The 26227-nt window shown below is 41.5% G+C and overlaps 1 protein-coding gene across 1 annotated transcript in view; it reads right to left on the bottom strand.

Annotated features, from left to right (window-relative positions):
- Positions 1 to 962: 962 nt before the first annotated feature.
- Positions 963 to 26227, bottom strand: part of LOC311524953 (vitellogenin-2-like) — a gene marked incomplete at both ends in the record, with an annotated part of 38574 nt that continues 13309 nt past the window's right edge. The window contains 14 exons of the mRNA XM_084636625.1: positions 963 to 1172; positions 1257 to 1354; positions 2919 to 3013; positions 5480 to 5666; positions 6990 to 7125; positions 7962 to 8100; positions 17074 to 17216; positions 17321 to 17533; positions 19271 to 19645; positions 22108 to 22283; positions 22376 to 22604; positions 23309 to 23453; positions 24769 to 24954; positions 25919 to 26012. Coding sequence (XP_084492751.1) covers positions 963 to 1172; positions 1257 to 1354; positions 2919 to 3013; positions 5480 to 5666; positions 6990 to 7125; positions 7962 to 8100; positions 17074 to 17216; positions 17321 to 17533; positions 19271 to 19645; positions 22108 to 22283; positions 22376 to 22604; positions 23309 to 23453; positions 24769 to 24954; positions 25919 to 26012 — 2426 coding nt within the window. The remainder of the gene's footprint in view (positions 1173 to 1256; positions 1355 to 2918; positions 3014 to 5479; positions 5667 to 6989; positions 7126 to 7961; positions 8101 to 17073; positions 17217 to 17320; positions 17534 to 19270; positions 19646 to 22107; positions 22284 to 22375; positions 22605 to 23308; positions 23454 to 24768; positions 24955 to 25918; positions 26013 to 26227) is intronic.

The following is a 26227-nucleotide window of genomic DNA, read 5'->3' as shown; positions in this document are numbered from 1 at the left end:
CAACTACAACTGAGCATTACATAGAGGAATCAGTGAAATCAAAGAGATCTAAACAAACTAGATCAGTGATAAATAATATTTTAAATTTGTTCCCATTGAAGTTGATGGGAGTTTTACCATTGATTTCAGGAGGAGGAGGATCAGGCACTAAATTCTGCCCTGAAGAATGCCAATGGGATAACAACTACATGTCTGTAACAAGAGGCCTCCTGCAGTAACAGGCCAAGACAGCTCAAGGCAGGTGTTATGCTTTGCAGAGTAGGGTTGCTCCTTTGTGCAAGTGTGATGCACATGCCTGACCTGCTCCTGGCAACATGGACGGACTACATGCTGCTCAACTTGGGGCACAATTACATTCCTTTTCTTCCATGTCACATCACACCGCCTTTGGCCATCGTGGGCATTCTGACTTCTTACAGGGTGTAGCTGCTAATACGTTTTTGTACATCATGGCAAGATGTCATGTGCCCCCACCCTCTATCCATTAAAATGTTGTCCCTCTATAGCTCCTAATCAGTTTAGTGTAATTAGGAGAGAGAAACTTTATATTTTTGATAGACAATAAAAACATGAAAGTAGCAGAATACAAATCAGCAATGAAGATATGTCCAATAAAATGCCTTTAAAGAATATCTGTTTTTCATAGGCATTTACTGGTCCTTACCTGACTTACATTGCAAAAAGTCATTTTTGTGTTTATATGATTTAGCACACACACATCCCTCATGTAGATGCATGATAAAACACTAACCTGGTATAACAATGCAACAACGCAAGACCTTGCAATAAACTACCAATCTCAAGAAAATGTACTTTCTTTTATCTGTGAGCACCAATCACATTGATAGTGAAAAGCATGCACTCGTAGCAGATTGTCAGGTACTCTATTGTCCACCTCTGCTTTAGAACTTGGATCCAGCATAGCACATATATCTAAATATTGTAGCTGTTCTTGAAGCTATTCACTTGTGACTTATGGTAATAGCACAAATATATTTTAGAATCTTCATACCTCCAGCACAGGGCTCTTCTGAGAGAATCCAAGAATGAGCAAAGCTCACTGCATCTTTAGCCACATAGCCACTAGGCATTTGATATTTCTGTTTACTCTCGCCGTCATATTTTCCACAAATACCACATGTTTTTCCAGCCATCCAGAAACCAACTTGAATCTGTATGAAAACAAAGGAAAGGTCAATTTAAATGTTTATTTTATAAAAACAAAAACACTAACAGTGAAGAAAAAAGTACTGTACCTTAAGTGTATGTCCATCATAATAAAGTTTATCTATGCCATACTCTGGGGCTTTTACTGACAAGCCGTCCTTCTCACTGCTGATCAGTATGTATGCATCTGCAACATAATAGCAAATTGATCTTTCTTTGAAGGCAAAAGTCACTCTTTTAGAGCCTGATCCAACTCCCATTTAAGGAAGAGTCTCCTGTTAACTTCAATGGCATTTGGATCAGGCTCTTAAATTGACAAGTCTCTAAAACCTCAATCCTGAAATCAGATTGGCAAATGAGTACCTCAGCTCCTGTACAAACCCCCAAAGAAGTAAAGGTGCCAAATTAATATTGTTTTGTGAAGCTCTGATCCTGCAAGCAGGTCCAATGAGGGTCTTTGTCAAGAGATCTGATTGCAGGATCAGGGAATAACACAGTAATTATTACATATTAAATCAATTTGAGAATAGCTGTTTATAAAATATACACCGAATACAGTCAAACTGTACAATTCCTATAGTGATGACAGTTGTCTATGGAGAGGAATGGCATGCCCTAACATTGTTCTGGCTGCATGCCACAGAAAGAAGCAAATTTTTTAATATAATTTGTGGGAAATAATTTTTAAAACACCAATATGATCCATTTTAACTGTTTAAGTGAGCCATTATTTGTTTCAAACAAACAAACAAACACCCCCAAATCAGAAAACATAAATATTGGAAACTATAATAAAAAATATGGGATCAGATTGTGCCAATTGCCTAGAGTCCAGGCATGCAGAACAGGAATGGGGCACAATTAAAAATGACCGCTGCTCTGGCAGAATCCCAGAGACACTTGGCAACACCTCCCCACCCCACACGGTGGCCAATATGTTAGCCAAGATGCTGCAATACTATAGCTGCTGTAACTCCATTGCTCCATTTCGACAAATAGAGCTGGGCTAATTTTTTGTACAAAAAACTTTTGGGGCAAAAAAATGCAGATTTGGCTTCACCAAAACATTTAACAAATCCATGTCAGTTTTGCCAAACTGTTTTGGTCAGGAAAAAAAGTAAAGAAAAAGATCAAAACGTTTGGTTTCAACATTTTCAAAATGAAATGTTTTATTTAAAATGACTTTTTGAATCAAAATCTTCAATTTTCATTTTAAAAAAATCAATAATGTTTACAAATGCTTGAAACCTTTTCATTTTGGGTGGAATGAAAAGTTTCATTTTACCCAAACAATATATTTATGTTTTTGAATAAACTCGGGATGCAAGATTATGCAGATCCAGTGTCCCTGTTTTTTGCCCATCTTTTTTGCTGCCCCCCAAAACAGTCTTGGTGGAGCCAGTGCAAAGAATCACAGTGTGGCATGCAGAGGGTGCACAGGCCACCCTGTACACATTCCTCTGTCATGCTCTGTCTGTTCCTTGCCTACCGCCAATGGAATTCTTAAGTAGTGCCGAGGGCCTTAGTCAGGCTCTCTAGATCAGGGTGAATTTTATCCTGAGAGAGTTCTGCAGAACCACGCTCTTAAATATTATTCCCCAGCCACAAGTCTGATAATATTGTTGGGTTTTAATTAAAATACTGCTGCTACATTTATGGGGCTGACCTGCCTGGTGTGGTTCTCCCTCTTTCTTCTTCAAATATATAGCAGGAAAGATTAAATGCAATATAAAATATTCTGTGTCACGTACCAGAATTAGATGTGTATGGGAGAATCTGTGCTGGGGTGTGAACACCATTAATCATCAGCTGGATGAGTCCATTTGAAGGATACATGTCAATGTCACTTTAAAAACAGAACAAAATTAGTTTAAAGTAGGGGTCGGCAAACTAAGGCCTGCAAACCTACGGTCCAACCCATCAGATCTTTTAATTCAGCCCTCGAGCTCCCACTGTGGAGTGGGGTCAGGGGCTTGCCCCGCTCCACATGCGCTGTGGCTCTGCACAGCTCCTGGAAGCAGCAGCATGTCCTTCCTCCGGCTCCTATGCATGGGGCGGCCAGGTGGCTCCGCGCGCTGCCCCTGCAGCTCCCGTTGGCTGGGAACTGCAGCCAATGAAAGCTGCTGGGGCGGTGCCTGCAGATGGGGCAGCGCGCAGAGCTGCCTGGCCGTGCCTCTGCCTAGGAGCTGGAGTGGGGACATACCGCTGCTTCCAGGAGCTGCTTGAGGTAAGTACTGCCTCAAGCCTGCCCCCCTGACCTCCTCCCATACCCCAACCCCCTCCTGCCCTCCGAATCCCTCAGTCCCAGCCTCCCACATCCCAAACCCCTCATCCCCAGCCCAACCCCAGAGCCCGCACACCCAGCCGGAGCCCTCACCACCCCCCCACACCCTAACCTGCTGTCCCAGCACGGAGCCCCCTCCCTCACCCTGAACTCATTTCTGGCCCCACCCCAGAGCCTGCAGCCACACCCCTCACCCCCTCCCTCACCCCAACCCCCAATTTAGTGAGCATTCATGGCCCGCCATACAATTTCCATACCCAGATGTGGCCCTAGGGCCAAAAAGTTTGCCCACCCCTGGTTTAAAGGAATGTTTCCCTTTTGTGCTACTTAACTCACAATTCATAAACACTGTAGCTCTGACCCTGCAGGGTCCTGAGTTCCTTTACCACCCTGAAGTGAAATACCCCAACACACTATAGAAGCTAAACAGATACTTCTATATAATTAAAGTGAGTTGCTGGTGCTCCACATTCCACAAGAAAATTGGGTTCTCTGTGGCAAAATTATGATCTCTCTAATTATCTGAAAATACTGCATATTGTAGCATTTTTCCCCAGGAAAAATATGTTTTAAAATTTTATTTAGACATTACATTTACCATAAACAGTTTAGTTCCCCCAAAATATTTTAGCAATCATGATACACTGTTCATAATGTTTAAATAAGAATTTTTAACAGAGTCAGAAAATAAAAGACTGTTTCCTTATTAAATTACCACTTTAAAATAAAAATGAACCATAAGAATGGAGATTCAGTCACTTTTTTCAAATGTTCCCAAATGAGTTCACCACTCCTGAAAGGTGATAGCCTATTTGAATTCTAGGGAGCAGTAGGCAGAGCCCACCAAACTAAAGGCTCATCCCCATCAGGTGAGAAAGGGACCATAAGATCCAGGATACAAATGATTACTTGGGACAAAACATAATACAAACAGGAATGGGAGTGCAGGTCCAAAGTGTAAAACAAGGGCACTGTATGGGGACAGCGAGCAGGGAACCCCAGACAGCACCCACTGCTCTGTGAGGAGTTGGTGGATGTTTCCTAGAGGAACGCCTCCAGGATGCATGAAATGACAAGGGAATGGAAAAATTCTCCACTGTCACAGAGAACGCCCCTAGTGCAAAAGGTGCTAGACCAGGGGTTCTCAAACTGGGGGTCATGACTTCTCAGGGGGTCACGAGGTTATTACATGGGGGGTCGTGAGCTTTCAGCCTCCACCCCAAAACCACAATTCACCTCCAGCATTTATAATAATGTTCAATATAAAAAAAGTGGTTTTAATTTATAAAGGGGTTCACACTCAGAGGCTTGCTGTGTGAAAGGGGTCACCAGTACAAAAGTTTGAGAACCACTGTGCTAGATGGACAGACTTGGAGCCTGCAACCTTTTATTTTGCCACAAAACAGGTACAGCACACTGTAAGCTTCCCTACACTGCCCCAACTTATACCTTATACTAGAGGAGACCACCTACATTTCAAGGAAATAAAGGACAACTCTCCCTTATTGTTTTTTGTGGTACATAATCATACACACATTATAATATCAAACTTTTCTATTACAGTGTGCAATTCTGCACAGTTGCTGCTGCAATATAAGACAATGTGTGTTCTAAACTGACTTGATTATGGATGTGGAACATTAGGCATCAAATAACGGATCACCTCTAAAATGAGAGAGTAGTTCAGTTTCCACCTACATTCAAACGTGTCCACTCTGCCGAGATTGTCAAGCAGGATGCTAACTAGTATAATTGCAATCCTTGTACTTGCTCCCTAAGAACTGGACTGAGACAGCCAACTAATTTCTCATAGTTTAATGAACAGCTGTCAGGTGCTAAAGATTTTTGGTTAGTACAAACCTCAGTTGCATTTAAAAAAGTGACCTGCAGGTGTAAAGCTCTGGGTGTCTTTCAATTGACTTCAATAGCCATTGGATGGGCCCTCTGCCATTATCAATCCCCATTAATCCTCAAATTCCCTTGTGATCACTGTAGCATCTAATTGCCACATTCTCTGGAATTACTTACTGACTTGCAAGTTTGATATTGATTGCTTTAAGGTCAGCAGACTCTTCAGCTTTCTTCATCATCACCAGGAATTTCAGTTCTGGGCTACAATCTTGGGCCAAGACATGGTAGCAATTTGCAGGCATTGAGTAGTTGAATTCAACTTCATTGAAGGTTGTGATCATGTTTTGGGAGACTGAACAATGACCTGAAAAAAAAGCCCACCATTAGTGAGCTTTTTTCATTTTAGGTGTTCAAATGTAGTAATTGTTTTTTCAATTTGTTCGGCCAGTCTCTGCTCTTGCCGACACTAGCATAAATTCAAAGTAACCCCATTCTATTGAATAATTTCATATTGGCTCCAGTGTGAGAGCAGCATTTGGCCCAGCACTGCACACAGGCAAGCAAAAATATGACCATTACGAACACTGAGATAAATTCTGCTCTTACTTGCTCTGGTGCAATCCTATAAATTTGGCCTATTGACCACAGTAACCTTGATGTGATGTAAATGAGAGCAGAATTTATCTCACCATGTTAATAATAATTACCACATCATTGACTTCAGAGAAGTAGCACCAGAAGATGGAGTTCCATGACAGAGTATATGACATCTTATATGGGTTTATTGATTATACTGAGTTTTATCTGGATTAGTGCTGGTTAAAACCAAATCCTCAGAATATCAGCATTCTCCCCAACACTTTTCACTGAAATGGCACTCTCAGAAATTTTCCTACCAGCTCTAATCAGCTTTGACTTCAATAAAGTAAAATCATGGGAATTTGTCCCAGTGGGTTTACGCTCGTGTAACTGAGAGCAGAATTGGCTCCTATATGTTTTCTTATTAAGTTTTTGAAACAAATGTAGAGACCAATTCTGCAGTCCTCCACACTGGGACAAATTCACCTGTGATACAAATCTATTGACTTCAGTTGAATTGTGTCCTTTTGCACCAGTGCATAATTTGGCCTTTTCATTGAAGATTTTACCTGAGAAAGGATCGCACAACTGGGTCCTTAATATTTCATTATTGAAAAAGTAAACCCTTAAAAACACAAATAAAGGAGGTGAGATTATGGCCAAGATTTGCAGAAGTGATTTTGGGTGCTCTTTAAGGAGTCTAAAGCTGCTTACCCAAACACTGAAGTACTCAAAATGATTAATCACTTGTAAATCTTGGCCATACGTTCCAATCTAATTTTATCCCAGGATTCTTACGAGATAATGAATCTGACACAAAATAATGTGCAAATTTGGGAGAATGTGTGTTTTTCACTGCTGTCAATGGGCAGAAGCAAACCTTAATTCCTGACCTGGATTTGAATATTTGTAGTCATTAGTACAACATATGGTACACTGAGCCAAATTCTGCTCTCATTTACACCTATGCAACCTAGCTCACCTTGATTATAGATGTAAAGTTTTTATTTGCAGTTCAATTTATTTTTTAATAAATGTAAAATAATTCCAAGTAATGAAAAAAAATGAGGATATTAGTGCATGCCTTTGAAGATGATTAATTACTGACCTTTAAGACTGTCAATGACTGAGGATGGTATTTTAGTGAAGAAATTCCAAGCAGGATACTGCAGCACTGAAGTTGATATATGTGGATCTAAAGGGAGTGGCAGTGGAAGGCTAATGTCTCTGCCATAAATTGTGAACTGAAAAGGAAACAGAAAACAGATTAGAATATAGACTATGCCAAATTTCTGCAAAACCAATATTTTCATGGTACTATTCAAAGGGGGCTGTGTTATGCATTTTCTTTTCACTGATCGAAATCTACATGGGTCACAAGTGAAAAGGAATGGAAGTCCCTATTTGTCTACACTACAAATTGACTGCACAGGTGGTACATATGAAGTCTCTGGAATAACAAAAGGTGATGTAGATTAGCTCTGAGGTTCATTAATGGAGCTCTTTGAGGAAACATATACCACAGACCTCCACTGCCCAAATGGCTTGGGACCTGTTTACATGAGAGAGAAACTTCCCAGGTCTGAACTACCAGAGTCAAGATCAGTGAAGCCTCAGACTGGAGCTATATCATTTTGAAAGGGCTGCTGATAGGACATTATCTGTCAGGGGTCCTCAACAGTAATGTGTTCTCCCTGTTCTTGGCCCAACAGAGCCTGGATTTGTCAACCTTCCAAGCATGCTGTTCTCTTCCCGGATATTTGGGGAGGTGGTACTCTGAAGGCTGAACTGTTTTTTGTTAGTTGTTTGTTTCTTTGTGTATTTGTTAGGCTGGCACTATTTTATTTGCTGATTTGTTTTTTATTCATTTGAGTAGGGAAAAGTCAATTACAAGATATTTTTATTATGAAACAAAATTATGTAAAAGCAGCAAGAGCGTAGAATAGGAGTTTATGCCTGTTTATATAAACTGAAAAAAATATTTTGGCTCAAGCCAAAACTCTTAACCTTCAATTTTGTGAGCGCTAAATTCTCTGGCAAACCTTTTATTTTAAAAAAAATAAAAAAAGTAAAATATTACATCAGGTAGCTTGAGAGCAACATCACAGGTTCTTGGAGAAGTTAGAGCCACAACCAGAGTAGCCTGTTGAGAGGGATTGTTCTGTTCCCTTTGGGAAAATCCAAACATGTATGCAACTCCTGGAACAAATGTGTAAAACCTGGAAGAGGGAATAAGTGACGTAATTGATTTTCTGTGGAGAGTTTTATTTAAATTCCATTCATACCGAAACACTCATAATGAAGTAAATGCTGTATTTGGCATTGGTTAGAGAGCAAGCCTGTCACCAAGCAGTGCGTGTTAGTATGTGGTACTGTGCAGGGCAGGAGAGGCAGCAGTATCAAAAACACTGAAAATTGCTACTGAATTCAGGAGGCCGCATGGCAGCATGCAGTAAGCGGGGTGGGATAGCCAAGCGGCGTTAAAGACATTCAATGTTGAGAACTGGGCACCCCCAATCCATTAAATACCTAAAAAACAGACAGCTTGTTATTAAAGCCCCACTATGTGTTAACAGGATTCATTAGCATGGGCCCTTACGCTCACTTGGATTCTCACTGTGAAAAGATGAGGACCTCATCATCAGTCCCTATTATAGGTTTGGGTCCTAAATAAACAATACAAAAAATTGCCTCAAAATAAGTGTTGCCTCCAAAAGAATAAGAATGAACTCTGTTACACTCAGTCCCCTGTTCATCCTCCACAATAAGTGCATGTAGTGTACATGAAAAAATGCATTCAGAACAGAATTTTCCAGGTATTCCATTGGATAGCTTCTATCTAGGGTAGCAAGAACAGATATCAGCCTCACCAAGTAATCCAACCTAGTTTAAACTATATTCTCCTCAAGCATCTGGTGGTAATCTGTTAACCAGGCAGCTACTATCCCAGTGTCTCTAACTAACATGTACATGTATGTATTCAGGTATCAAGAGAAGTTGCCATCTGTGTGTCTCCATGTTGGACAACATTGAAAAAACGCCACTGTAGTGTGGCTGTGAACCCATAAAAGAAACCTATTCTGAATCTAGCAATGCACCATTTTCTTATAATCATTGCCACATTAATTAAAAAATGAGGAGTACTTGGGGCACCTGTCATAAATATAAGGGGAAGGGTAAACCCCTTTGAAATCCCTCCTGGCCAGGGGAAAGCTCCTCTCACCTGTAAAGGGTTAAGAAGCTAAAGGTAACCTCGCTGGCACCTGACCAAAATGACCAATGAGGAGACAAGATACTTTCAAAAGCTGGGAGGAGGGAGAGAAACAAAGGGTTTGTGTGTCTGTCTGTAGTCGTCTTGGCCGGGGACAGAACAGGAATGGAGTCTTAGAACTTTTAGTAAGTAATCTAGCTAGGTATGTGTTAGATTATGATTTCTTTAAATGGCTGAGAAAAGAATTGTGCTGAATAGAATAACTATTTCTGTCTGTGTATCTTTTTTGTAACTTAAGGTTTTGCCTAGAGGGGTTCTCTATGTTTTTGAATCTAATTACCCTGTAAGATATATACCATCCTGATTTTACAGGGGGGATTTCTTTATTTCTATTTACTTCTATTTTTTATTAAAAGTCTTCTTGTAAAACACTGAATGCTTTTTCATTGTTCTCAGATCCAAGGGTTTGGGTTTGTGGTCACCTATGCAAATTGGTGAGGCTTTTTATCCAACATTTCCCAGGAAAGGGGGGGTGCAAGTGTTGGGAGGATTGTTCATTGTTCTTAAGATCCAAGGGTCTGGGTCTGTAGTCACCTAGACAAATTGGTGAGGCTTTTTACCAAACCTTGTCCAGGAAGTGGGGTGCAAGGTTTTGGGAAGTATTTTGGAGGGAAGGACGCGTCCAAACAGCTCTTCCCCAGTAACCAGTATTAGTTTGGTGGTGGTAGCGGCCATTCCAAGGATAACGGGGGTAATATTTTGTACCTTGGGGAAGTTTTGACCTAAGCTGGTAAAGATAAGCTTAGGAGGTTTTTCATGCAGGTCCCCACATCTGTACCCTAGAGTTCAGAGTGGGGGAGGAACCTTGACATGGTGGCACAGTGGTGGGATTAACCTGAAATCATTTTGAGATCCAGTTGAGATTTTTTGAACTAGAAATACAGATTTTAAAAAGGAATTTTTAGGAAGTCCAGAAGGCAGCTTTGAAACTGAAAGCAGCTTGGTTTCTCTCTGCTTTGTGGCCAAGCAGAGACAAAAGGGGATTATCTTGTGAATTGCAGGTTTTCTTGCCTGGAGGCAGGGTACTTAACTCCTGCAGGGAAATTCACAGTCTTCCAACCCAGAGGTTTTTTTTTTTTCTTTTCTTCCTAAAAGTAAATAGGGGGTGTGTGCTCTACCCATTTGCCTGGAGACAAAAGTGGCAGGGTTTTTTTTTTAGGATTTTGATTTTTTTTTTTGTTTTACAAGGAGCACAGGTTTGAAAAGAAATTTTTTTTTTCTTTGGGCTGGGTAAGCAGTTTTCCAAGTAGTTGGAGGTTTTTTGCTTTAATTTGGGCCCAGAGCAGAGACAAGGGAATTGTCTTTTTCTGTAGGCTGACAATCACTATCAGAGAATAGGTATTCTATTCCAGCACAGCAAAATTTTACAGCCAAGTTTTGTTTGTTTATTTCTAAACCTCGGGTGTAAAGTTAGTTAAAAACAGAGAGGTTAGAATGGCCAAATCCTCAGCTCGACTACAGCTGGAATTAGCCAAATTTCAGGCTGAGGAAAAACAAAGGGAACATGAAAGACAGATAGAACTCATGCGGCTGAAGGAGGAGGAGAAGGAAAAAGAGAGGAAGCATGTGGAGGAGATGGAGAGGATAAAGGCCCAGCAGAATATACCAACAAACCCTAGCAATCCTTCTCCAGGTACCACTTCCCATCCCAGAAAGTTCCCCACCTACAAGGCAGGTGATGATACTGAGGCCTTCTTAGAAAACTTCGAAAGGGCCTGCCTTGGGTACAACATCTCTACTGACCAATACATGGTAGAGCTGAGGCCGCAGCTCAGTGGACCCTTAGCTGAGGTGGCAGCTGAAATGCCTAAAGAACACATGAACAAGTATGAACTGTTTAAATCCAAGGCGAGAGTCAGAATGGGGATAACACCCGAGCAGTCTCGTCGGAGGTTCAGAGCCCTAAGGTGGAAACCAGACATGTCATTTACCCGACATGCCTACCACATTGTAAAACATTGGGATGCCTGGATATCAGGAGCAAGTGTTGAATCTCCAGTAAATTTGCCCTTCCTAATGCAAATGGAACAATTCTTAGAGGGTGTTCCTGAGGAAATAGAAAGATACATCCTAGATGGGAAACCCAAAACTGTAATTGAGGCAGGAGAGATTGGAGCCAGATGGGTGGAGGTGGCAGAGAAGAAGAAAACTGGTCGCAGTTGGAGCGGAGACCAGAAGGGACCACCCCAGACCACACCCTATTACCGGGGGCCGCCCAAAGCCCCACCTACCTCCCAAAGAACCCTCCAGACCCCTTATCGTCCCACCACCCCGTTCTCCAGCAACCCACCTCGCCCCGGTGACCCGTCAGCTGGACGATGTTTTAAATGTAACGAGCTGGGGCATGTAAAGGCCAACTGCCCCAAGAACCCCAACAGGTTACAGTTCATTGCACCGGAATCACACCAGAGGTCCACAGGCCCAGATACCTCCCAGATACCCTTGGAGCGGAGGGAAACTGTGAGTGTGGGTGGGAAGAAGGTCACCGCGTGGAGGGACACCGGAGCACAAGTGTCAGCTATCCATGCTTCCTTAGTGGACCCCAATTTAATCAACCCAGAGATCCAAGTGACGATTCAACCCTTCAAGTCCAACTCTTTCAATTTGCCTACAGCCAAGTTGCCTGTCCAGTACAAGGGCTGGTCAGGAATGTGGACTTTTGCAGTCTATGATGATTATCCCATCCCCATGCTGTTGGGGGAAGACTTGGCCAATCATGTGAAGCAGGCCAAGAGGGTGGGAATGGTCACCCGCAACCAGGCTAAACAAGCCGTGAGGCCTAGCTCTGTTCCGGAAACTTCTATCAAGACCCAGTCAGAGGTGATGGACCTGGACCCCAGGCCAATGTCTGCAACAGCAGTAGTGGATCCAGTCCCAGAGACCCAGACGGAACCAGTCCCAGAACCGGAACCAGCCGAACAACCAACACCAGACCCCGTGTCAGCACTGAATCCAGTACTTGCAACCTCAACACCAGAGGGCCCCACCGAACCTGAACTGGCAGCAGCCGATAACCCTACACAAGAGGCTCAGCCGGAGCCTGAATCCCAACATAGTACACCAGCGGAGAGCGGTTCACAGTCAACAGAAACAGCTCCATCCCCTATATCGCTTCCAGAGGGACCAAGCCTAGGTCCACAATCCCATGAGGAACTGATGTCTCCAGCATCAAGGGAACAGTTCCAGACCGAACAGGAAGCAGATGAAAGCCTCCAGAGAGCTTGGACGGCGGCACGGAGCAACCCACCGCCTCTCAGCTCTTCTAATCGATCCAGGTTTGTTGTAGAAAGAGGACTTTTATACAAGGAAACTCTTTCTGGGGGACACCAGGAAGACTGGCATCCTCAGAGACAGTTGGTAGTTCCAACTAAATACCGGGCCAAGCTCTTGAGCTTAGCCCATGATCACCCTAGTGGCCATGCTGGGGTGAACAGGACCAAAGACCGTTTGGGGGGGTCATTCCACTGGGAGGGAATGGGCAAGGATGTTTCTACCTATGTCCAGTCTTGTGAGGTGTGCCAAAGAGTGGGAAAACCCCAAGACCAGGTCAAAGCTCCTCTCCAGCCACTCCCCATCATTGAAGTTCCATTTCAGCGAGTAGCTGTGGATATTCTGGGTCCTTTTCCGAAAAAGACACCCAGAGGAAAGCAGTACATACTGACTTTCATGGATTTTGCCACCCGATGGCCGGAAGCAGTAGCTCTAAGCAACACCAGGGCTAAAAGTGTGTGCCAGGCACTAGCAGACATTTTTGCCAGGGTAGGTTGGCCCTCCGACATCCTCACAGATGCAGGGACTAATTTCCTGGCAGGAACTATGAAAAACCTTTGGGAAGCTCATGGGGTAAATCACTTGGTTGCCACTCCTTACCATCATCAAACAAATGGCATGGTGGAGAAGTTTAATGGAACTTTGGGGGCCATGATACGTAAATTCGTAAATGAGCACTCCAATGATTGGGACCTAGTATTGCAGCAGTTGCTCTTTGCCTACAGAGCTGTACCACATCCCAGTTTAGGGTTTTCCCCATTTGAACTTGTATATGGCCGTGAGGTTAAGGGGCCATTGCAGTTGGTGAAGCAGCAATGGGAGGGATTTACACCTTCTCCAGGAACTAACATTCTGGACTTTGTAACCAACCTACAAAACACCCTCCGAACCTCTTTAGCCCTTGCTAGAGAAAACTTACAGGATGCTCAAAAAGAGCAAAAAGCCTGGTATGATAAACATGCCAGAGAGCGTTCCTTCAAAGTAGGAGACCAGGTCATGGTCTTAAAGGCGCTCCAGGCCCATAAAATGGAAGCATCGTGGGAAGGGCCATTCGTGGTCCAGGAGCGCCTGGGAGCTGTTAATTATCTCATAGCATTCCCCACCTCCAACCGAAAGCCTAAGGTGTATCATATTAATTCTCTAAAGCCCTTTTATTCCAGAGAATTAAAGGTTTGTCAGTTTACAGCCCAGGGAGGAGACGATGCTGAGTGGCCTGAAGGTGTCTACTACGAAGGGAAATGTGCTGGTGGTGTGGAAGAGGTGAACCTCTCCATGACCCTTGGGCGTATGCAGCGACAGCAGATCCAGGAGCTGTGCACTAGCTACGCGCCAACGTTCTCAGCCACCCCAGGACTGACTGAACGGGCATACCACTCCATTGACACAGGTAATGCTCACCCAATTAGGGTCCAACCTTACCGGGTGTCTCCTCAAGCTAAAACTGCTATAGAACGGGAGATCCAGGATATGTTACAGATGGGGGTAATCCGCCCCTCTGAAAGTGCATGGGCATCTCCAGTGGTTCTAGTTCCCAAACCAGATGGGGAAATACGTTTTTGCGTGGACTACCGTAAGCTAAATGCTGTAACTCGCCCAGACAACTATCCCATGCCACGCACAGATGAACTATTAGAGAAACTGGGAAGGGCCCAGTTCATCTCTACCTTGGACTTAACCAAGGGGTACTGGCAGGTACCGCTAGATGAATCTGTCAAGGAAAGGTCAGCCTTCATCACACATCTCGGGCTGTATGAATTTAATGTACTCCCTTTCGGGCTGCGAAATGCACCCGCCACTTTCCAAAGACTTGTAGATGGTCTCCTAGCGGGATTAGGAGAATATGCAGTCGCCTACCTTGACGATGTGGCCATATTTTCGGATTCCTGGGCAGACCACCTGGAACATCTACAAAAAGTCCTTGAGCGCATAAGGGAGGCAGGACTAACTGTTAAGGCTAAGAAGTGTCAAATAGGCCTAAACAGAGTGACTTACCTTGGACACCAGGTGGGTCAAGGAACTATCAGCCCCCTACAGGCCAAAGTGGATGCTATCCAAAAGTGGCCTGTCCCAAAGTCAAAGAAACAGGTTCAATCCTTCTTAGGCTTGGCCGGTTATTACAGACGATTTGTACCGCACTACAGCCAAATCGCTGCCCCACTGACAGACCTAACCAAAAAGAAACAGCCAAATGCTGTTCAGTGGACCGGAAAGTGTCAGAAGGCCTTTAACAAGCTTAAAGCGACACTCATGTCTGACCCTGTACTAAGGGCCCCAGACTTTGACAAACCGTTCCTAGTAACCACAGATGCATCCGAGCGTGGTGTGGGAGCAGTTTTAATGCAGAAAGGACCTGATCAAGAATTCCACCCTGTAGTGTTTCTCAGCAAAAAACTGTCTGAGAGGGAAAGCAACTGGTCAGTCACTGAAAAAGAATGTTATGCCATTGTCTACGCTCTGGAAAAGCTACGCCCATATGTTTGGGGACGGCGTTTCCACCTGCAAACCGACCATGCTGCACTAAAGTGGCTTCACACCGTCAAAGAAACTAACAGAAAACTTCTTCGGTGGAGTTTAGCTCTCCAAGATTTTGATTTCGACATCCAACACATCTCAGGAGCTTCTAACAAAGTGGCTGATGCACTCTCCCGTGAAAGTTTCCCAGAATCAACTGGTTAAAATCGTCCTTGAGATGTGGAAAATATTGTTAGTCTTTATGTACTTGGTAGTATATTTAGAGATGCATGTGTCTTATTAACTCTGTTTTCCTAGAGCTCCAGGAAGAAATCCCAGCCAGTGTTTCACCCTAGCTGAGATTTGGGGGACGTGTCATAAATATAAGGGGAAGGGTAAACCCCTTTGAAATCCCTCCTGGCCAGGGGAAAGCTCCTCTCACCTGTAAAGGGTTAAGAAGCTAAAGGTAACCTCGCTGGCACCTGACCAAAATGACCAATGAGGAGACAAGATACTTTCAAAAGCTGGGAGGAGGGAGAGAAACAAAGGGTTTGTGTGTCTGTCTGTAGTCGTCTTGGCCGGGGACAGAACAGGAATGGAGTCTTAGAACTTTTAGTAAGTAATCTAGCTAGGTATGTGTTAGATTATGATTTCTTTAAATGGCTGAGAAAAGAATTGTGCTGAATAGAATAACTATTTCTGTCTGTGTATCTTTTTTGTAACTTAAGGTTTTGCCTAGAGGGGTTCTCTATGTTTTTGAATCTAATTACCCTGTAAGATATATACCATCCTGATTTTACAGGGGGGATTTCTTTATTTCTATTTACTTCTATTTTTTATTAAAAGTCTTCTTGTAAAACACTGAATGCTTTTTCATTGTTCTCAGATCCAAGGGTTTGGGTTTGTGGTCACCTATGCAAATTGGTGAGGCTTTTTATCCAACATTTCCCAGGAAAGGGGGGGTGCAAGTGTTGGGAGGATTGTTCATTGTTCTTAAGATCCAAGGGTCTGGGTCTGTAGTCACCTAGACAAATTGGTGAGGCTTTTTACCAAACCTTGTCCAGGAAGTGGGGTGCAAGGTTTTGGGAAGTATTTTGGGGGGAAGGACGCGTCCAAACAGCTCTTCCCCAGTAACCAGTATTAGTTTGGTGGTGGTAGCGGCCATTCCAAGGATAACGGGGGTAATATTTTGTACCTTGGGGAAGTTTTGACCTAAGCTGGTAAAGATAAGCTTAGGAGGTTTTTCATGCAGGTCCCCACATCTGTACCCTAGAGTTCAGAGTGGGGGAGGAACCTTGACAGCACCTTAGAGACTAACAAATTTATTAGGGCATAAGCTTTCGTGGGCTAAAACGCACTTCATCGTATGCATGCAGTGGAAAATACAGTAGGAAGATATATATATACACGTGAAAAAATGGGTGTTGCCATACCAACTGTAACAAGACCAATTAATTAAGGTGGGCTATTATCAGCAGGAGAAAAAAACCTTTTGTAATGATAATCAGGATGGCCCATTTCAAACAGTTGACAAGAAGGTGTGAGTAACAGTAGGGGGAAAAATTAGCATGGGGAAATAGTTTTACTTTGTGTAATGACCCATCCACTCCCAGTCTTTATTCAAGCCTAATTTTATGGTGTCCAGTTTGCAAATTAATTCTAATTCTGCAGTTTCTCAAGAAACTGCAGAATTGAAAAACTGATAATAGCCCACCTTAATTAATTGGTCTCATTACGGTTGGTATGGCAACACCCATCTTTTCATGTAGTGGGTTTCAGCCCACGAAAGCTTACGCCCAAATAAATTTGTTAGTCTCTAAGGTGCCACAAGTACTCCTCGGTTTTTTTGCTGATACAGACTAACACAGCTACCACTCTGAAACCTGCCACATTAATGTACTCTAATCAGTATTTAATGAACTTTGTGTTTCAAATGGACCTATTGTGCTGCTCTAAGAGAGACTCATGCTAAGGATTACATGAAAAAAAGTGAATTGGAGACTAAATAAAATAGGAGAGACCAATGTGTGGTCTGATCCTTCAAAAATTTCCACATTCAGGAGTTTTGCCTGCGTGGGAACTGCAGGATTGCGCCTGTAATGGTTGAACGCTCATTGCTGAATATGCATTCTCCAAGTTTGATTATGTTGTAAAATAAGTAAAGAATTTAGATTTCAAAAAATGATGCGTCAAGTCTCACCATCTTGCAGCTGTTTTGATTCTTGAAGGAACTTTAGGCCACTCTAGCTTGACCTGTGTGGCTGGGTAATCAGCAAATTGGCCAGTTACAACTTTTCCAGCAATCCTGTAGTCCTGGCAATCCTGGCCCCATTTTAGATAACCCTAAGAGAGAGGAATAATTACTTTTATTTTCAATTTAAAATATAAAAACATAGTAATATCAATATAAAACATTTACCGTTGGTCAGATTATGTTTGAACCTTACCACTGCTTTGTAAGAATTTACTATTGAAGCATCAGCGCAGAGTTTCCATATACTTGATTCTGAGATGTTTGACACAAACACTTGTATCCTGGGTGTTGTGGAGTGTAAGTCTGTGTACAACACAAGCTGGAAGCCTGCCAGCTTTCTGTCATTTCGAATAGCACGAAGAATAACAGCCAGTATCGGAGGTTTACTGTCTCCCAAGAATTTAGGCTAAAGTCACAGGAGAAAAAGTCAGTTGGATCATTTTTAAAAGTAAAGTAAAGTACTACACTGCATGTCACATGAATTAATATTTGTTAAAGGAATGGTCTCTATTAAAAAAAACATGCTATGTGCAGTATTCGGCAGAATCCTATCCAGAAATACAGGGAAATCCTTTAAGCATGTGATCCAGCCCATTGAAGTCATTGGGAGTTTTGCCATTGACTTCCAGGGGAGCAGGATCAAACCCTAAACAAGTAAAACAATAATGGAAAAAATCTTTTACAAGAACAATTTCAGTCTAACAGAAGGAAACATGGAATAGAAATGTGATCTGACAAAGAACAGATCTTTTAGATTAACAAGATTTGGGATTGAGCCTGCATTCTTTATTCATTCAAAACTCATAATGAAATCAAACAGCACAGGATCAGATTCTTTCATTGTACCAAACTGAAATTTAGTTAATAAAATAACTGCCTTCTTAAACAAATACATTTTAACTTTTAAAACCATAATAATTTATGTCAACAAACAGATCTGTTCAGCATATTTACACTGCACAGAGAAAACATTATATTCATTAAGGTCCAGATTCTGTCTGTCATTCTTACATTGTGTAATACCTGACTATGCACATAGAGTAAAATTTTCAAACGTCCCCAAGTCCCATTAACTTTCAGTGGAATAAAGGTTCCTAAATGTCTATGTCACTTTTGAAGATAGGACTTTGGTTCCTAAATCACTTAGGTGCTGTTGAAAATTTTACCCATGGCCTTCTTGAGATGAATGGAACTACCTGCAGAGAAAGGTTCTACTACACATGCATCAGGTCAGCAGAATCAGGACCTAAGCAGTACAGGATGCAATCTGCTGACAACACAAACCAGAAATTGCTATAGGCCTGATTCAGATACTTTTATACATGTTGAGTAGCACTTCAAAAGTGGTCCCATTTATTTCAATGGGACTACTCACTTAGTAATGCACTATGCATCATGTGCAAGCATATCTCTTAGGTTCCGTTAAACCACCTTTATTGGACATAGTAGTAAGAGCTATTCAATGACAACCCAAGGCACAGTACTTCTATAGTAGCAAGAAAGAGAGTTATAATAATTTATATATTATTTAATTATATTATTTAATATAATAACTCACTAATCTTTTCTTTACTAGTATCAGAATTTTACAATAGATGGAAATCCGTGGCAGTGTTGACTCCCATAAAAGCTGCTTTGGGTTACTGCTCCAAAAGGTGCAGCACAAAAGATGGCAAAATATTAGGTAATAATTTCAGTAATAAAATATACGCAACACTCAAATCTGAGTGACTCAGAGAATCTCAGAAGTTAGAGATGGAAGAGATCTATATTAGGTCACCTAATCTATCACCATAATGGCAGAAAGCAATACTGTACAATATATTTTTATTACTTTGCCCAGTGCTCCATATGCTTCTAATTTCCAGCCTCACTCTCTGTATAAACTCTCTTGTATAAACTGGGAAGTAAGAGTAAATTCTACTAATGCCACTGGTCTCTCTAGGTCTAATTCTGCCCTCAATTATGTGAGTGTAACTCTCATTCAATTCAGTGAAGTTACTCCTGTGACGGGGCCGAATTGGTCCCTATATAATTAATTCATAATGCATAATTTCCTGATTTATTATAACAAAGTGCATAAAGTAACGTAACTATTACCAGAAGTAAAATTCATACAGACTTAAGAGTCCGAATGAGTTACCTGCTGTTTGGAATACTCGCTGTTACTGCTGCTGCTGCTACAGCTCCTCACTGGTTTGTCACTTTTCCCTTGCTGTTCCTTGTTTGCAGCATGATCCTCTTCACCGCTACTGCAGCTTCTGCTGTTACTACTGTCACTGCTCCTGCTGCTGCTTCCTTCCCTTTGTCTAGGTTGCCATGTTTTGTCTTTCATGTCTGTATTCCTGTATTTGTCACCAACAGAGGAGGAGGAGGAAGATGATGATGATGAGGACAATGATGAGGATGAGCTGGATTGATATTTAGCAGCTGGATCTGTGCGAATTTCTGCAATTTTGACTTTATCTTTCTTGGCAGCCTGCTTCTTAAGGTGCTGATGCGCACTTCTGTTTGCAGCCTGCAAGTCCAATCAAATGTTACTTTGAAGAATTGTAACAGTTAGTGAGGCAGATTTTTAAAAATTCATTTTCCCATCATATTCAGTGCAATGTTATTGAATTTAAAGCCACTTGCATGTTCTTGACTTTCCAGGAATAATAGCTTCATTGCTTTGGGAATTATATATCATGTGTCATGAGTAAAACATTCAGGCCTCCTATTCCCCTATGTTGGAAATATCCATCCAAGGGACAGGAGATTTTGTGATTCTTCCTCCAAATCATTTGGCAGGGTTAGCCCTGCCTCTTGACGAACAGGGCACTTTGTCCCATAAACCTAGCCTTTCAGATGCAGGATATCCACAGGACACAGGAGAAGCTTTTTGGAGGCCCAAGATCTCCACACTGCTTCCTTGGCTCTCATCCTCCTTTGTAGCACAGTCAAGTTCACATTCTGTATCTCATCATATACTAGCACAATGCTGCAATGTTTGCGTTGTAAATACTGAGAGGGAATGTTTCAAAGTATAGAATCATAGAACTGGAAGGGACCTTGAGAGGTCATCTAGTCCAGTCCCCTGCACTCAAGGTGGGACTAAGTATTATCTAGACCATCCCTGACAGGTGTTTGTCTAACCTGCTCTTAAAAATCTCCAGTGATGGAGATTCCACAACTTCCCTCAGCAATTTATTCCAGTGCTTAACCACCTTGACAGTTAGGAATTTTTTCCTAAAGTCCAACCTAAATCTCCCTTGCTGCAATTTAAGCCCATTGCTTCTTGTCCTATCACCAGAGGTTAAGAGGAAAAAAAAATTTCTTCCTCCACCTTGTAACAACCTTTTACATACTTGAAAACTGTTATCACGTCCCCTCTCAATCTTCTTTTTTCCAGACTAAACAAACCCATTTTTTTCAGTCTTTCCTCATAGGTCATATTTTATAGACCTTTAATCATTTTTGTTGCTTCTCTCTGGACTCTCTCCAATTTGTCCACATCTTCCTGAGATGTGGCACCCAGAACTGAGGCCTACTCAGAGTGGAGTAGAGCTGAAGCATTACTTCTTTTGTCTTGCTTACAACACTCCTGCTGATACATCCCACAATGACGTTCACTTTTTTTGCAACAGCGTTACACTGTTGAGTCATATTTAGCTTGTGGTCCACTATGACCTCCAGATCCCTTTCCACAGTACTCCTGCCTAGGCAGTCATTTCCCATTTTATGTGTGTGCAACTGATTGTTCTTTCCTAAAAGGAGTACTTTGCATTTGTCCTTACTGAATTTCATCCTATTTACTTCAGACCATTTCTCCAGTTTGTCCAGATCATTTTGAATTTCAATCCTATTTTCCAAAGCACTTGCAATCCCGCCCAGCTTGTTATCATCTGCAAACTTTATAAGTGTACTCTGTATGCCATTATCTAAATCACTGATGAAGATATTGAACAGAACCAGACCCAGAACTGATCCCTGCAGGATCCCACTCATTATGCCCTTCCAGCCTGACTGTGAACCACTGATAACTACTCTCTGGGAACAGTTTTCCAACCAGTTTTGCACCCACCTTATAGTAGCTCAATCTAGATTGCATTTCCTTAGTTTGTTTATAAGATGGTCACGTGAGACAGTATCAAAAGCTTTACTAAAGTCAAGTTATACCGCATCTACCATATCCCCCCATCCACAAGGCTTGTTACCCTGTCAAAGAAAGCTATCAGGTTGGTTTGACAAGATTTGTTTTTTACAAATCCATGCTGACTGTTACCTATCACCTTATTATCCTCTAGATTTTTGCAAATTAATTGCTTAATTATTTGTTCCATTATCTTTTCGGGTACAGAAGTTAAGATGACTGGTCTGTAATTCCCCGGGTTGTCCTTATTTCCCTTTTTATAGATGGGCACTATATTTGCCCTTTTCCAGTTTTCTGGAATCTCTCCTGTCTTCCATGACTTCTCACAGATAATCGCTAATGGCTCAGATATCTCCTCAGTCAACTCCTTGAGTATTCAAGGATGCATTTCATCAGGCCCTGGTGACTTGAAGACATCTAATTTGTCCAAGTAATTTTTAACTTGTTCTTTCCCTATTTTAATCTCTTCTGATCCTACCTCATTTTCACTGGCATTCACTACGTTAGACTCAAATCACCACCAACCTTCTTGCTGAAAGCCAAAAAACAAACAACAAACAACTTCTTTATTTGAAATGTAATAATAAGATACTGAATAGGTCTGATTTGATTAGGCTTTTAACTCTTCTTTCCTTCCTTTTTAGTTTAACAAGTCTAAACTACCTCGCACTGTCCCTTCAGCATATACTTTTTTACTCCTCAGAAAATATTTACAGTTCTAACTAAATCAAACTCTGTTTTTTTCCTGCAGATTTCCCTCTAATTTTGTAGGACCATTTATTTTGTTTTGTTGAATGGCATTTTTTGTTGTTGTTCAATTATCTTTCATTTCAAACCAAGTCAGTTACCTTAAATATACTTTCAATTCCTAGGATCTTCTTCAGTTTTGTTTGAACCACGTCATCTGGAATTGAATCATCATCCTCCTCTGACACTAGGGTTACCAGCTGGATTATTCTGAAAGCTGCTCTGGATCCTGCCTGAATCTCCAGCTGTATTTTGTCAATAGCAGTATCTGTACGGACTAAACAGCAGACACATGCATTAAGTTTTAATGCATACTGCTTTAGTTGTACTGATGTGGAGAAACGGAAAATTTTGTGCATAATACAATACCTGGTTTTAAAACTAATTTGATTTCACCCTCTCCAACCAATCTGTGTAGAAATGTATCTTTTAAGAAAGCAGCATCTCGTAACTGAAGGTTAAGACAGGTTTGGCAACCCAAACTATGTAATTTGCTACAAAAGACTAGTGCATAAGATCTTCCTCCAGCTCTGTGGTAAAATTCCTCTTCTGAGCCATAGGAATATGTCTCAGACATCCCGTCAAAAGCTGTTCTTTGCTGCATTAAACAGAAACATGGCAAGTTTAAGGGGAATTGGAGAGGGAGCAAAAGTGACTCAAAAACTGGTGCAGGACTCCCAAGCAGCAGCTGGCCCCCCGCTTAAAGGGGATTCCCAAGTACGAAGGGCACTTAGCAAAGCAGAGCCTGGGGCTGTGTTACCATTTGCACTGATTCCCACAGGGCTTGGGAAGCAAAATGCACATCCTGTTCCCTGCCCTCTCCATCCTGCCTGAGGCCTACACCTTCCATGTGGATCTGATGGCCCACGGAAGCCTCTCTATGGGGTACTGGGAAGAGGAAGAGAGCCCCATGGTTATGGATGATCCCTCCTACTGTGAAGAAACAGCCAGATCTGTACACTTAGGGTCTGCTCTGCACAGAAAAGAGGAATGAGCAGACGAAGAGTAAGAATTCCATCACTTGGCCGATTAAATTCTACTGCAGCGATGTATATGAAGACTATTTCAAATGGTCTGAACACCTAAGTCCCATTGACTTCAACGGGAGTTATGGGAGCTCAACACTTCTGAAAATCAGATCCATTATCTATCTATCTATCTATCTATCTATCTATCTATCTATCTATCTATCTATCTATCTATCTATCTATCTATCTATCCATCCACCTAGACCATCTATTATCTATCCATCCATCCATTATCTATCTATCTATAATATACAAATACAGGAGTGTTAATTACCGTTGTGGCACCATTTCTTGAAGTCCTTTCTGCCGATTTAAAACGTTGCTCGGAGATATCCGATACAGCTTCTTCTGGTAGAACTAACAATCTCTTTGCTGAAGTTATCTCTTCCACATTTCTTGAAATAGCATAAAGTTTAGTCCTGTGGGGATAGGCATGATACACTACTTGTAAATGGCTCTATCAATAATGTATTTTATTCTATTCTGATTTTTCACAGGCCTGCTATTTTTAATCCAGAAGAGATAGAGGTGATGCTTGGCAGAAGAAAGCAATCTGAAGAAATAACAAGGGTTTTGACTGCTCTGTTTGTTGGTGGAGTCTACACATCCCTTTCAAAAGACGTTCACAATCTCGGGGTTGTTGGGGGCTCTCTGTTGCTGTTGGATTCCCATGTAACCATAGTGGCTCAGAGTACTTTGTTTTATCTGTGGATAATAAGGGTAATCTATGACTTCTCCTTGATGACTTTGCCACAGATACTGCCTTTGTCATGTCCAGATTGGACAACTGCAATGCACTCTACTTGAAGCTGCCCTTGATGCTGCCCTTCATCTACTTAGTGAAATGCACACTACAGCTGTTGTCCATATACTGCACTGGCTCCCCATCTGCTTCTGGTTGAAATCTAAGGTGTTGGTTCTATACTGCAAAGCCCTTCATGATTTTAGATCTAGCTCTTTTAGAGACTCTCTCTCTCCCTAAGTCCCACCAAAACTGCTGAGATGAACTAATGTGTTTTGAAGACATTCTGTAGCTGTGATGACTGAAGGATTGGAGATAGGGCACTGGCAGTCTAAGGTCCCACCTATGGAACTCCTTCTCTCAACTAGTCCTCCAGAACTTAAATTTACTGCCCTGCTGAGTATAGTTCAAGACACATCATGTTCTGAACAACAGCTCTGCAGTGGACTATTTATGGTTAATTAGAGTTGATACAGTATGTTGCTTAATGGGGACAGTTCAATTTAATTGGTTTCATAGTTCTAGATGCTAACAGCATGACCGCAGAACAATTATTAACTAAATAAAACGTTAGAGTAGTTGAGCTCTGTATGAGCCAAACAAAGGATTATAAAGGCAGGGGCATTTAGAAGTGCAATAATGGCAATTACGCTACAAGTTCACTTGTATTTAACCACCAGAAGTGCACTGGGCCTGATTCTGTAGTTCTTACTCTGAGTACTCAGGCAAAGCCCTCAATGGCTTCATTGCCTGAGTCAGGACTTCAGGATGAGGACTATTAAATGACAGAGGACTGAAATTGCCGGTAAAGTTGAATACAAAAAAATACATCCTGAACACAGTGAGCAAAAGAAAATATTTAGCATTCTATAACTATCCTACTACAGGAAAGTCTTAGCAAAAAGCTGTGTCTTTATCATTTTATAATAAGTAATTCACCATCAATTGTACAGAAGAGTTAAAACTAAACAAACTAAATATAACTGCTGTACCTTGCAGTCACTAGCTCAGTTTCCTGGTGACACGGAGTTGTTTCAAACTTCAAACTATTATCTTTGATGTTTATTCTGGCATAAAATTTCATTGGGATGTTGGCACGGAACTTGGCATGAAATTCAAGACCACTCTGAAAGTACTGTGTATTGATTCCCATCATTGCCACTGTATGCATGTATACGCTGAAAGAGAGGGAAAATATAAACATGCCTAACCATATAAATCGATAAATATATACTTAGCAAGCACACTTTGAAATGTAGAATTCCCTTTATATAAATATCTCTTTTTGGAAATGAGAGTTTGTTGCTGTAAAAGGAAAAAGGTCAATCTATTGACAGATAAAGAGATATATCATATATTAGGAGGTGAGATCCAGATGACGAATTGCAGAGTCATGTGATAAATGAATTTAACATGGACCATTAGACCTCCTCACCTGCCCTCTTCAGTTCTAATCCATCACCCCAGTTCTTATTCTAATATTAGAAAACTCTGAGCTCTTTCAAACACCTGCTATTTTTAAAAAACCAACTAGCTTCAAAAATATTTCTTCTTCTTCCCCCAGCCAGCCCCGGCAAAATTACACTAGCCTGAGGCCCAGGATGACCATATTTAGTGCTGCATCAGTAGCAGCTTTTTTATATGTAAAATGTCATGACTTTACATCTGATATCACTCATCCCTGAAGGGGTAGAAATAGAAGCTTTATGAGACATGGTAGAATCCCAGCTTCCCAGTTTGGATCCAGCACACACTGATAGCACAGCAAGGTCTGCGATAACATACTTTACAATCATGGCATTTTTTAGGTATAGAAAAGCTTTTTTATGTCTTGTTTAGAGATACTGTATTTATATGGTTTGCTCTGAGGCCTGGATTAATGATGACTAAGTCACCCAGCAGTGTAGGCACAAAAAAACATAATTCCAGGATATTTTTTTAAATGCTCTGTAATGTATGTGGCAAATACAGAGCATGATGATGTAGTGTGGAATAAAAGGTTTAACAGCACCTGTTTGGATTGACCTATATAATTTACACGTGGCTTCACCCTTGTAAATAATTCAGCTATCCTAAATCTCTGCCAACAAAGTTATACCATACCATCATATTTATATACATATATATCCTAGTTTTCCTCACCTTGGGTTGATATCAGCATGAAGTTGCACATTGGCATCAAAGAACTGCAAAGGTTTAAAAGTGCCAGATAAAGAGGGGGACATATTTACACCAACTGTAAAGAGATAGAAAAGAATTATAGCAATGGCAAAACAATATATTAAGGGTTCCAAATTGACAGTTTTGTTAAAATAATAATAATTAGCACATAGGGAGCACCTTTTCATCTTCAAAACACTTACAGAATTAAGGGCCCAGTTTTACCCTTGTAGTGCCTACTGAAATGAATCAGGAGTTACACATCTGTATCCAAGGGCAGTATTTATTCCC

The sequence above is a fragment of the Lepidochelys olivacea genome, assembly GCF_965140295.1.
Source record: "Lepidochelys olivacea isolate rLepOli2 genome assembly, chromosome: 8".
Lineage (NCBI taxonomy): Eukaryota > Metazoa > Chordata > Testudines > Cheloniidae > Lepidochelys > Lepidochelys olivacea.
Note: the sequence above shows the minus strand (reverse complement) of the source record. Positions and strands in the feature narration are given on the sequence as shown.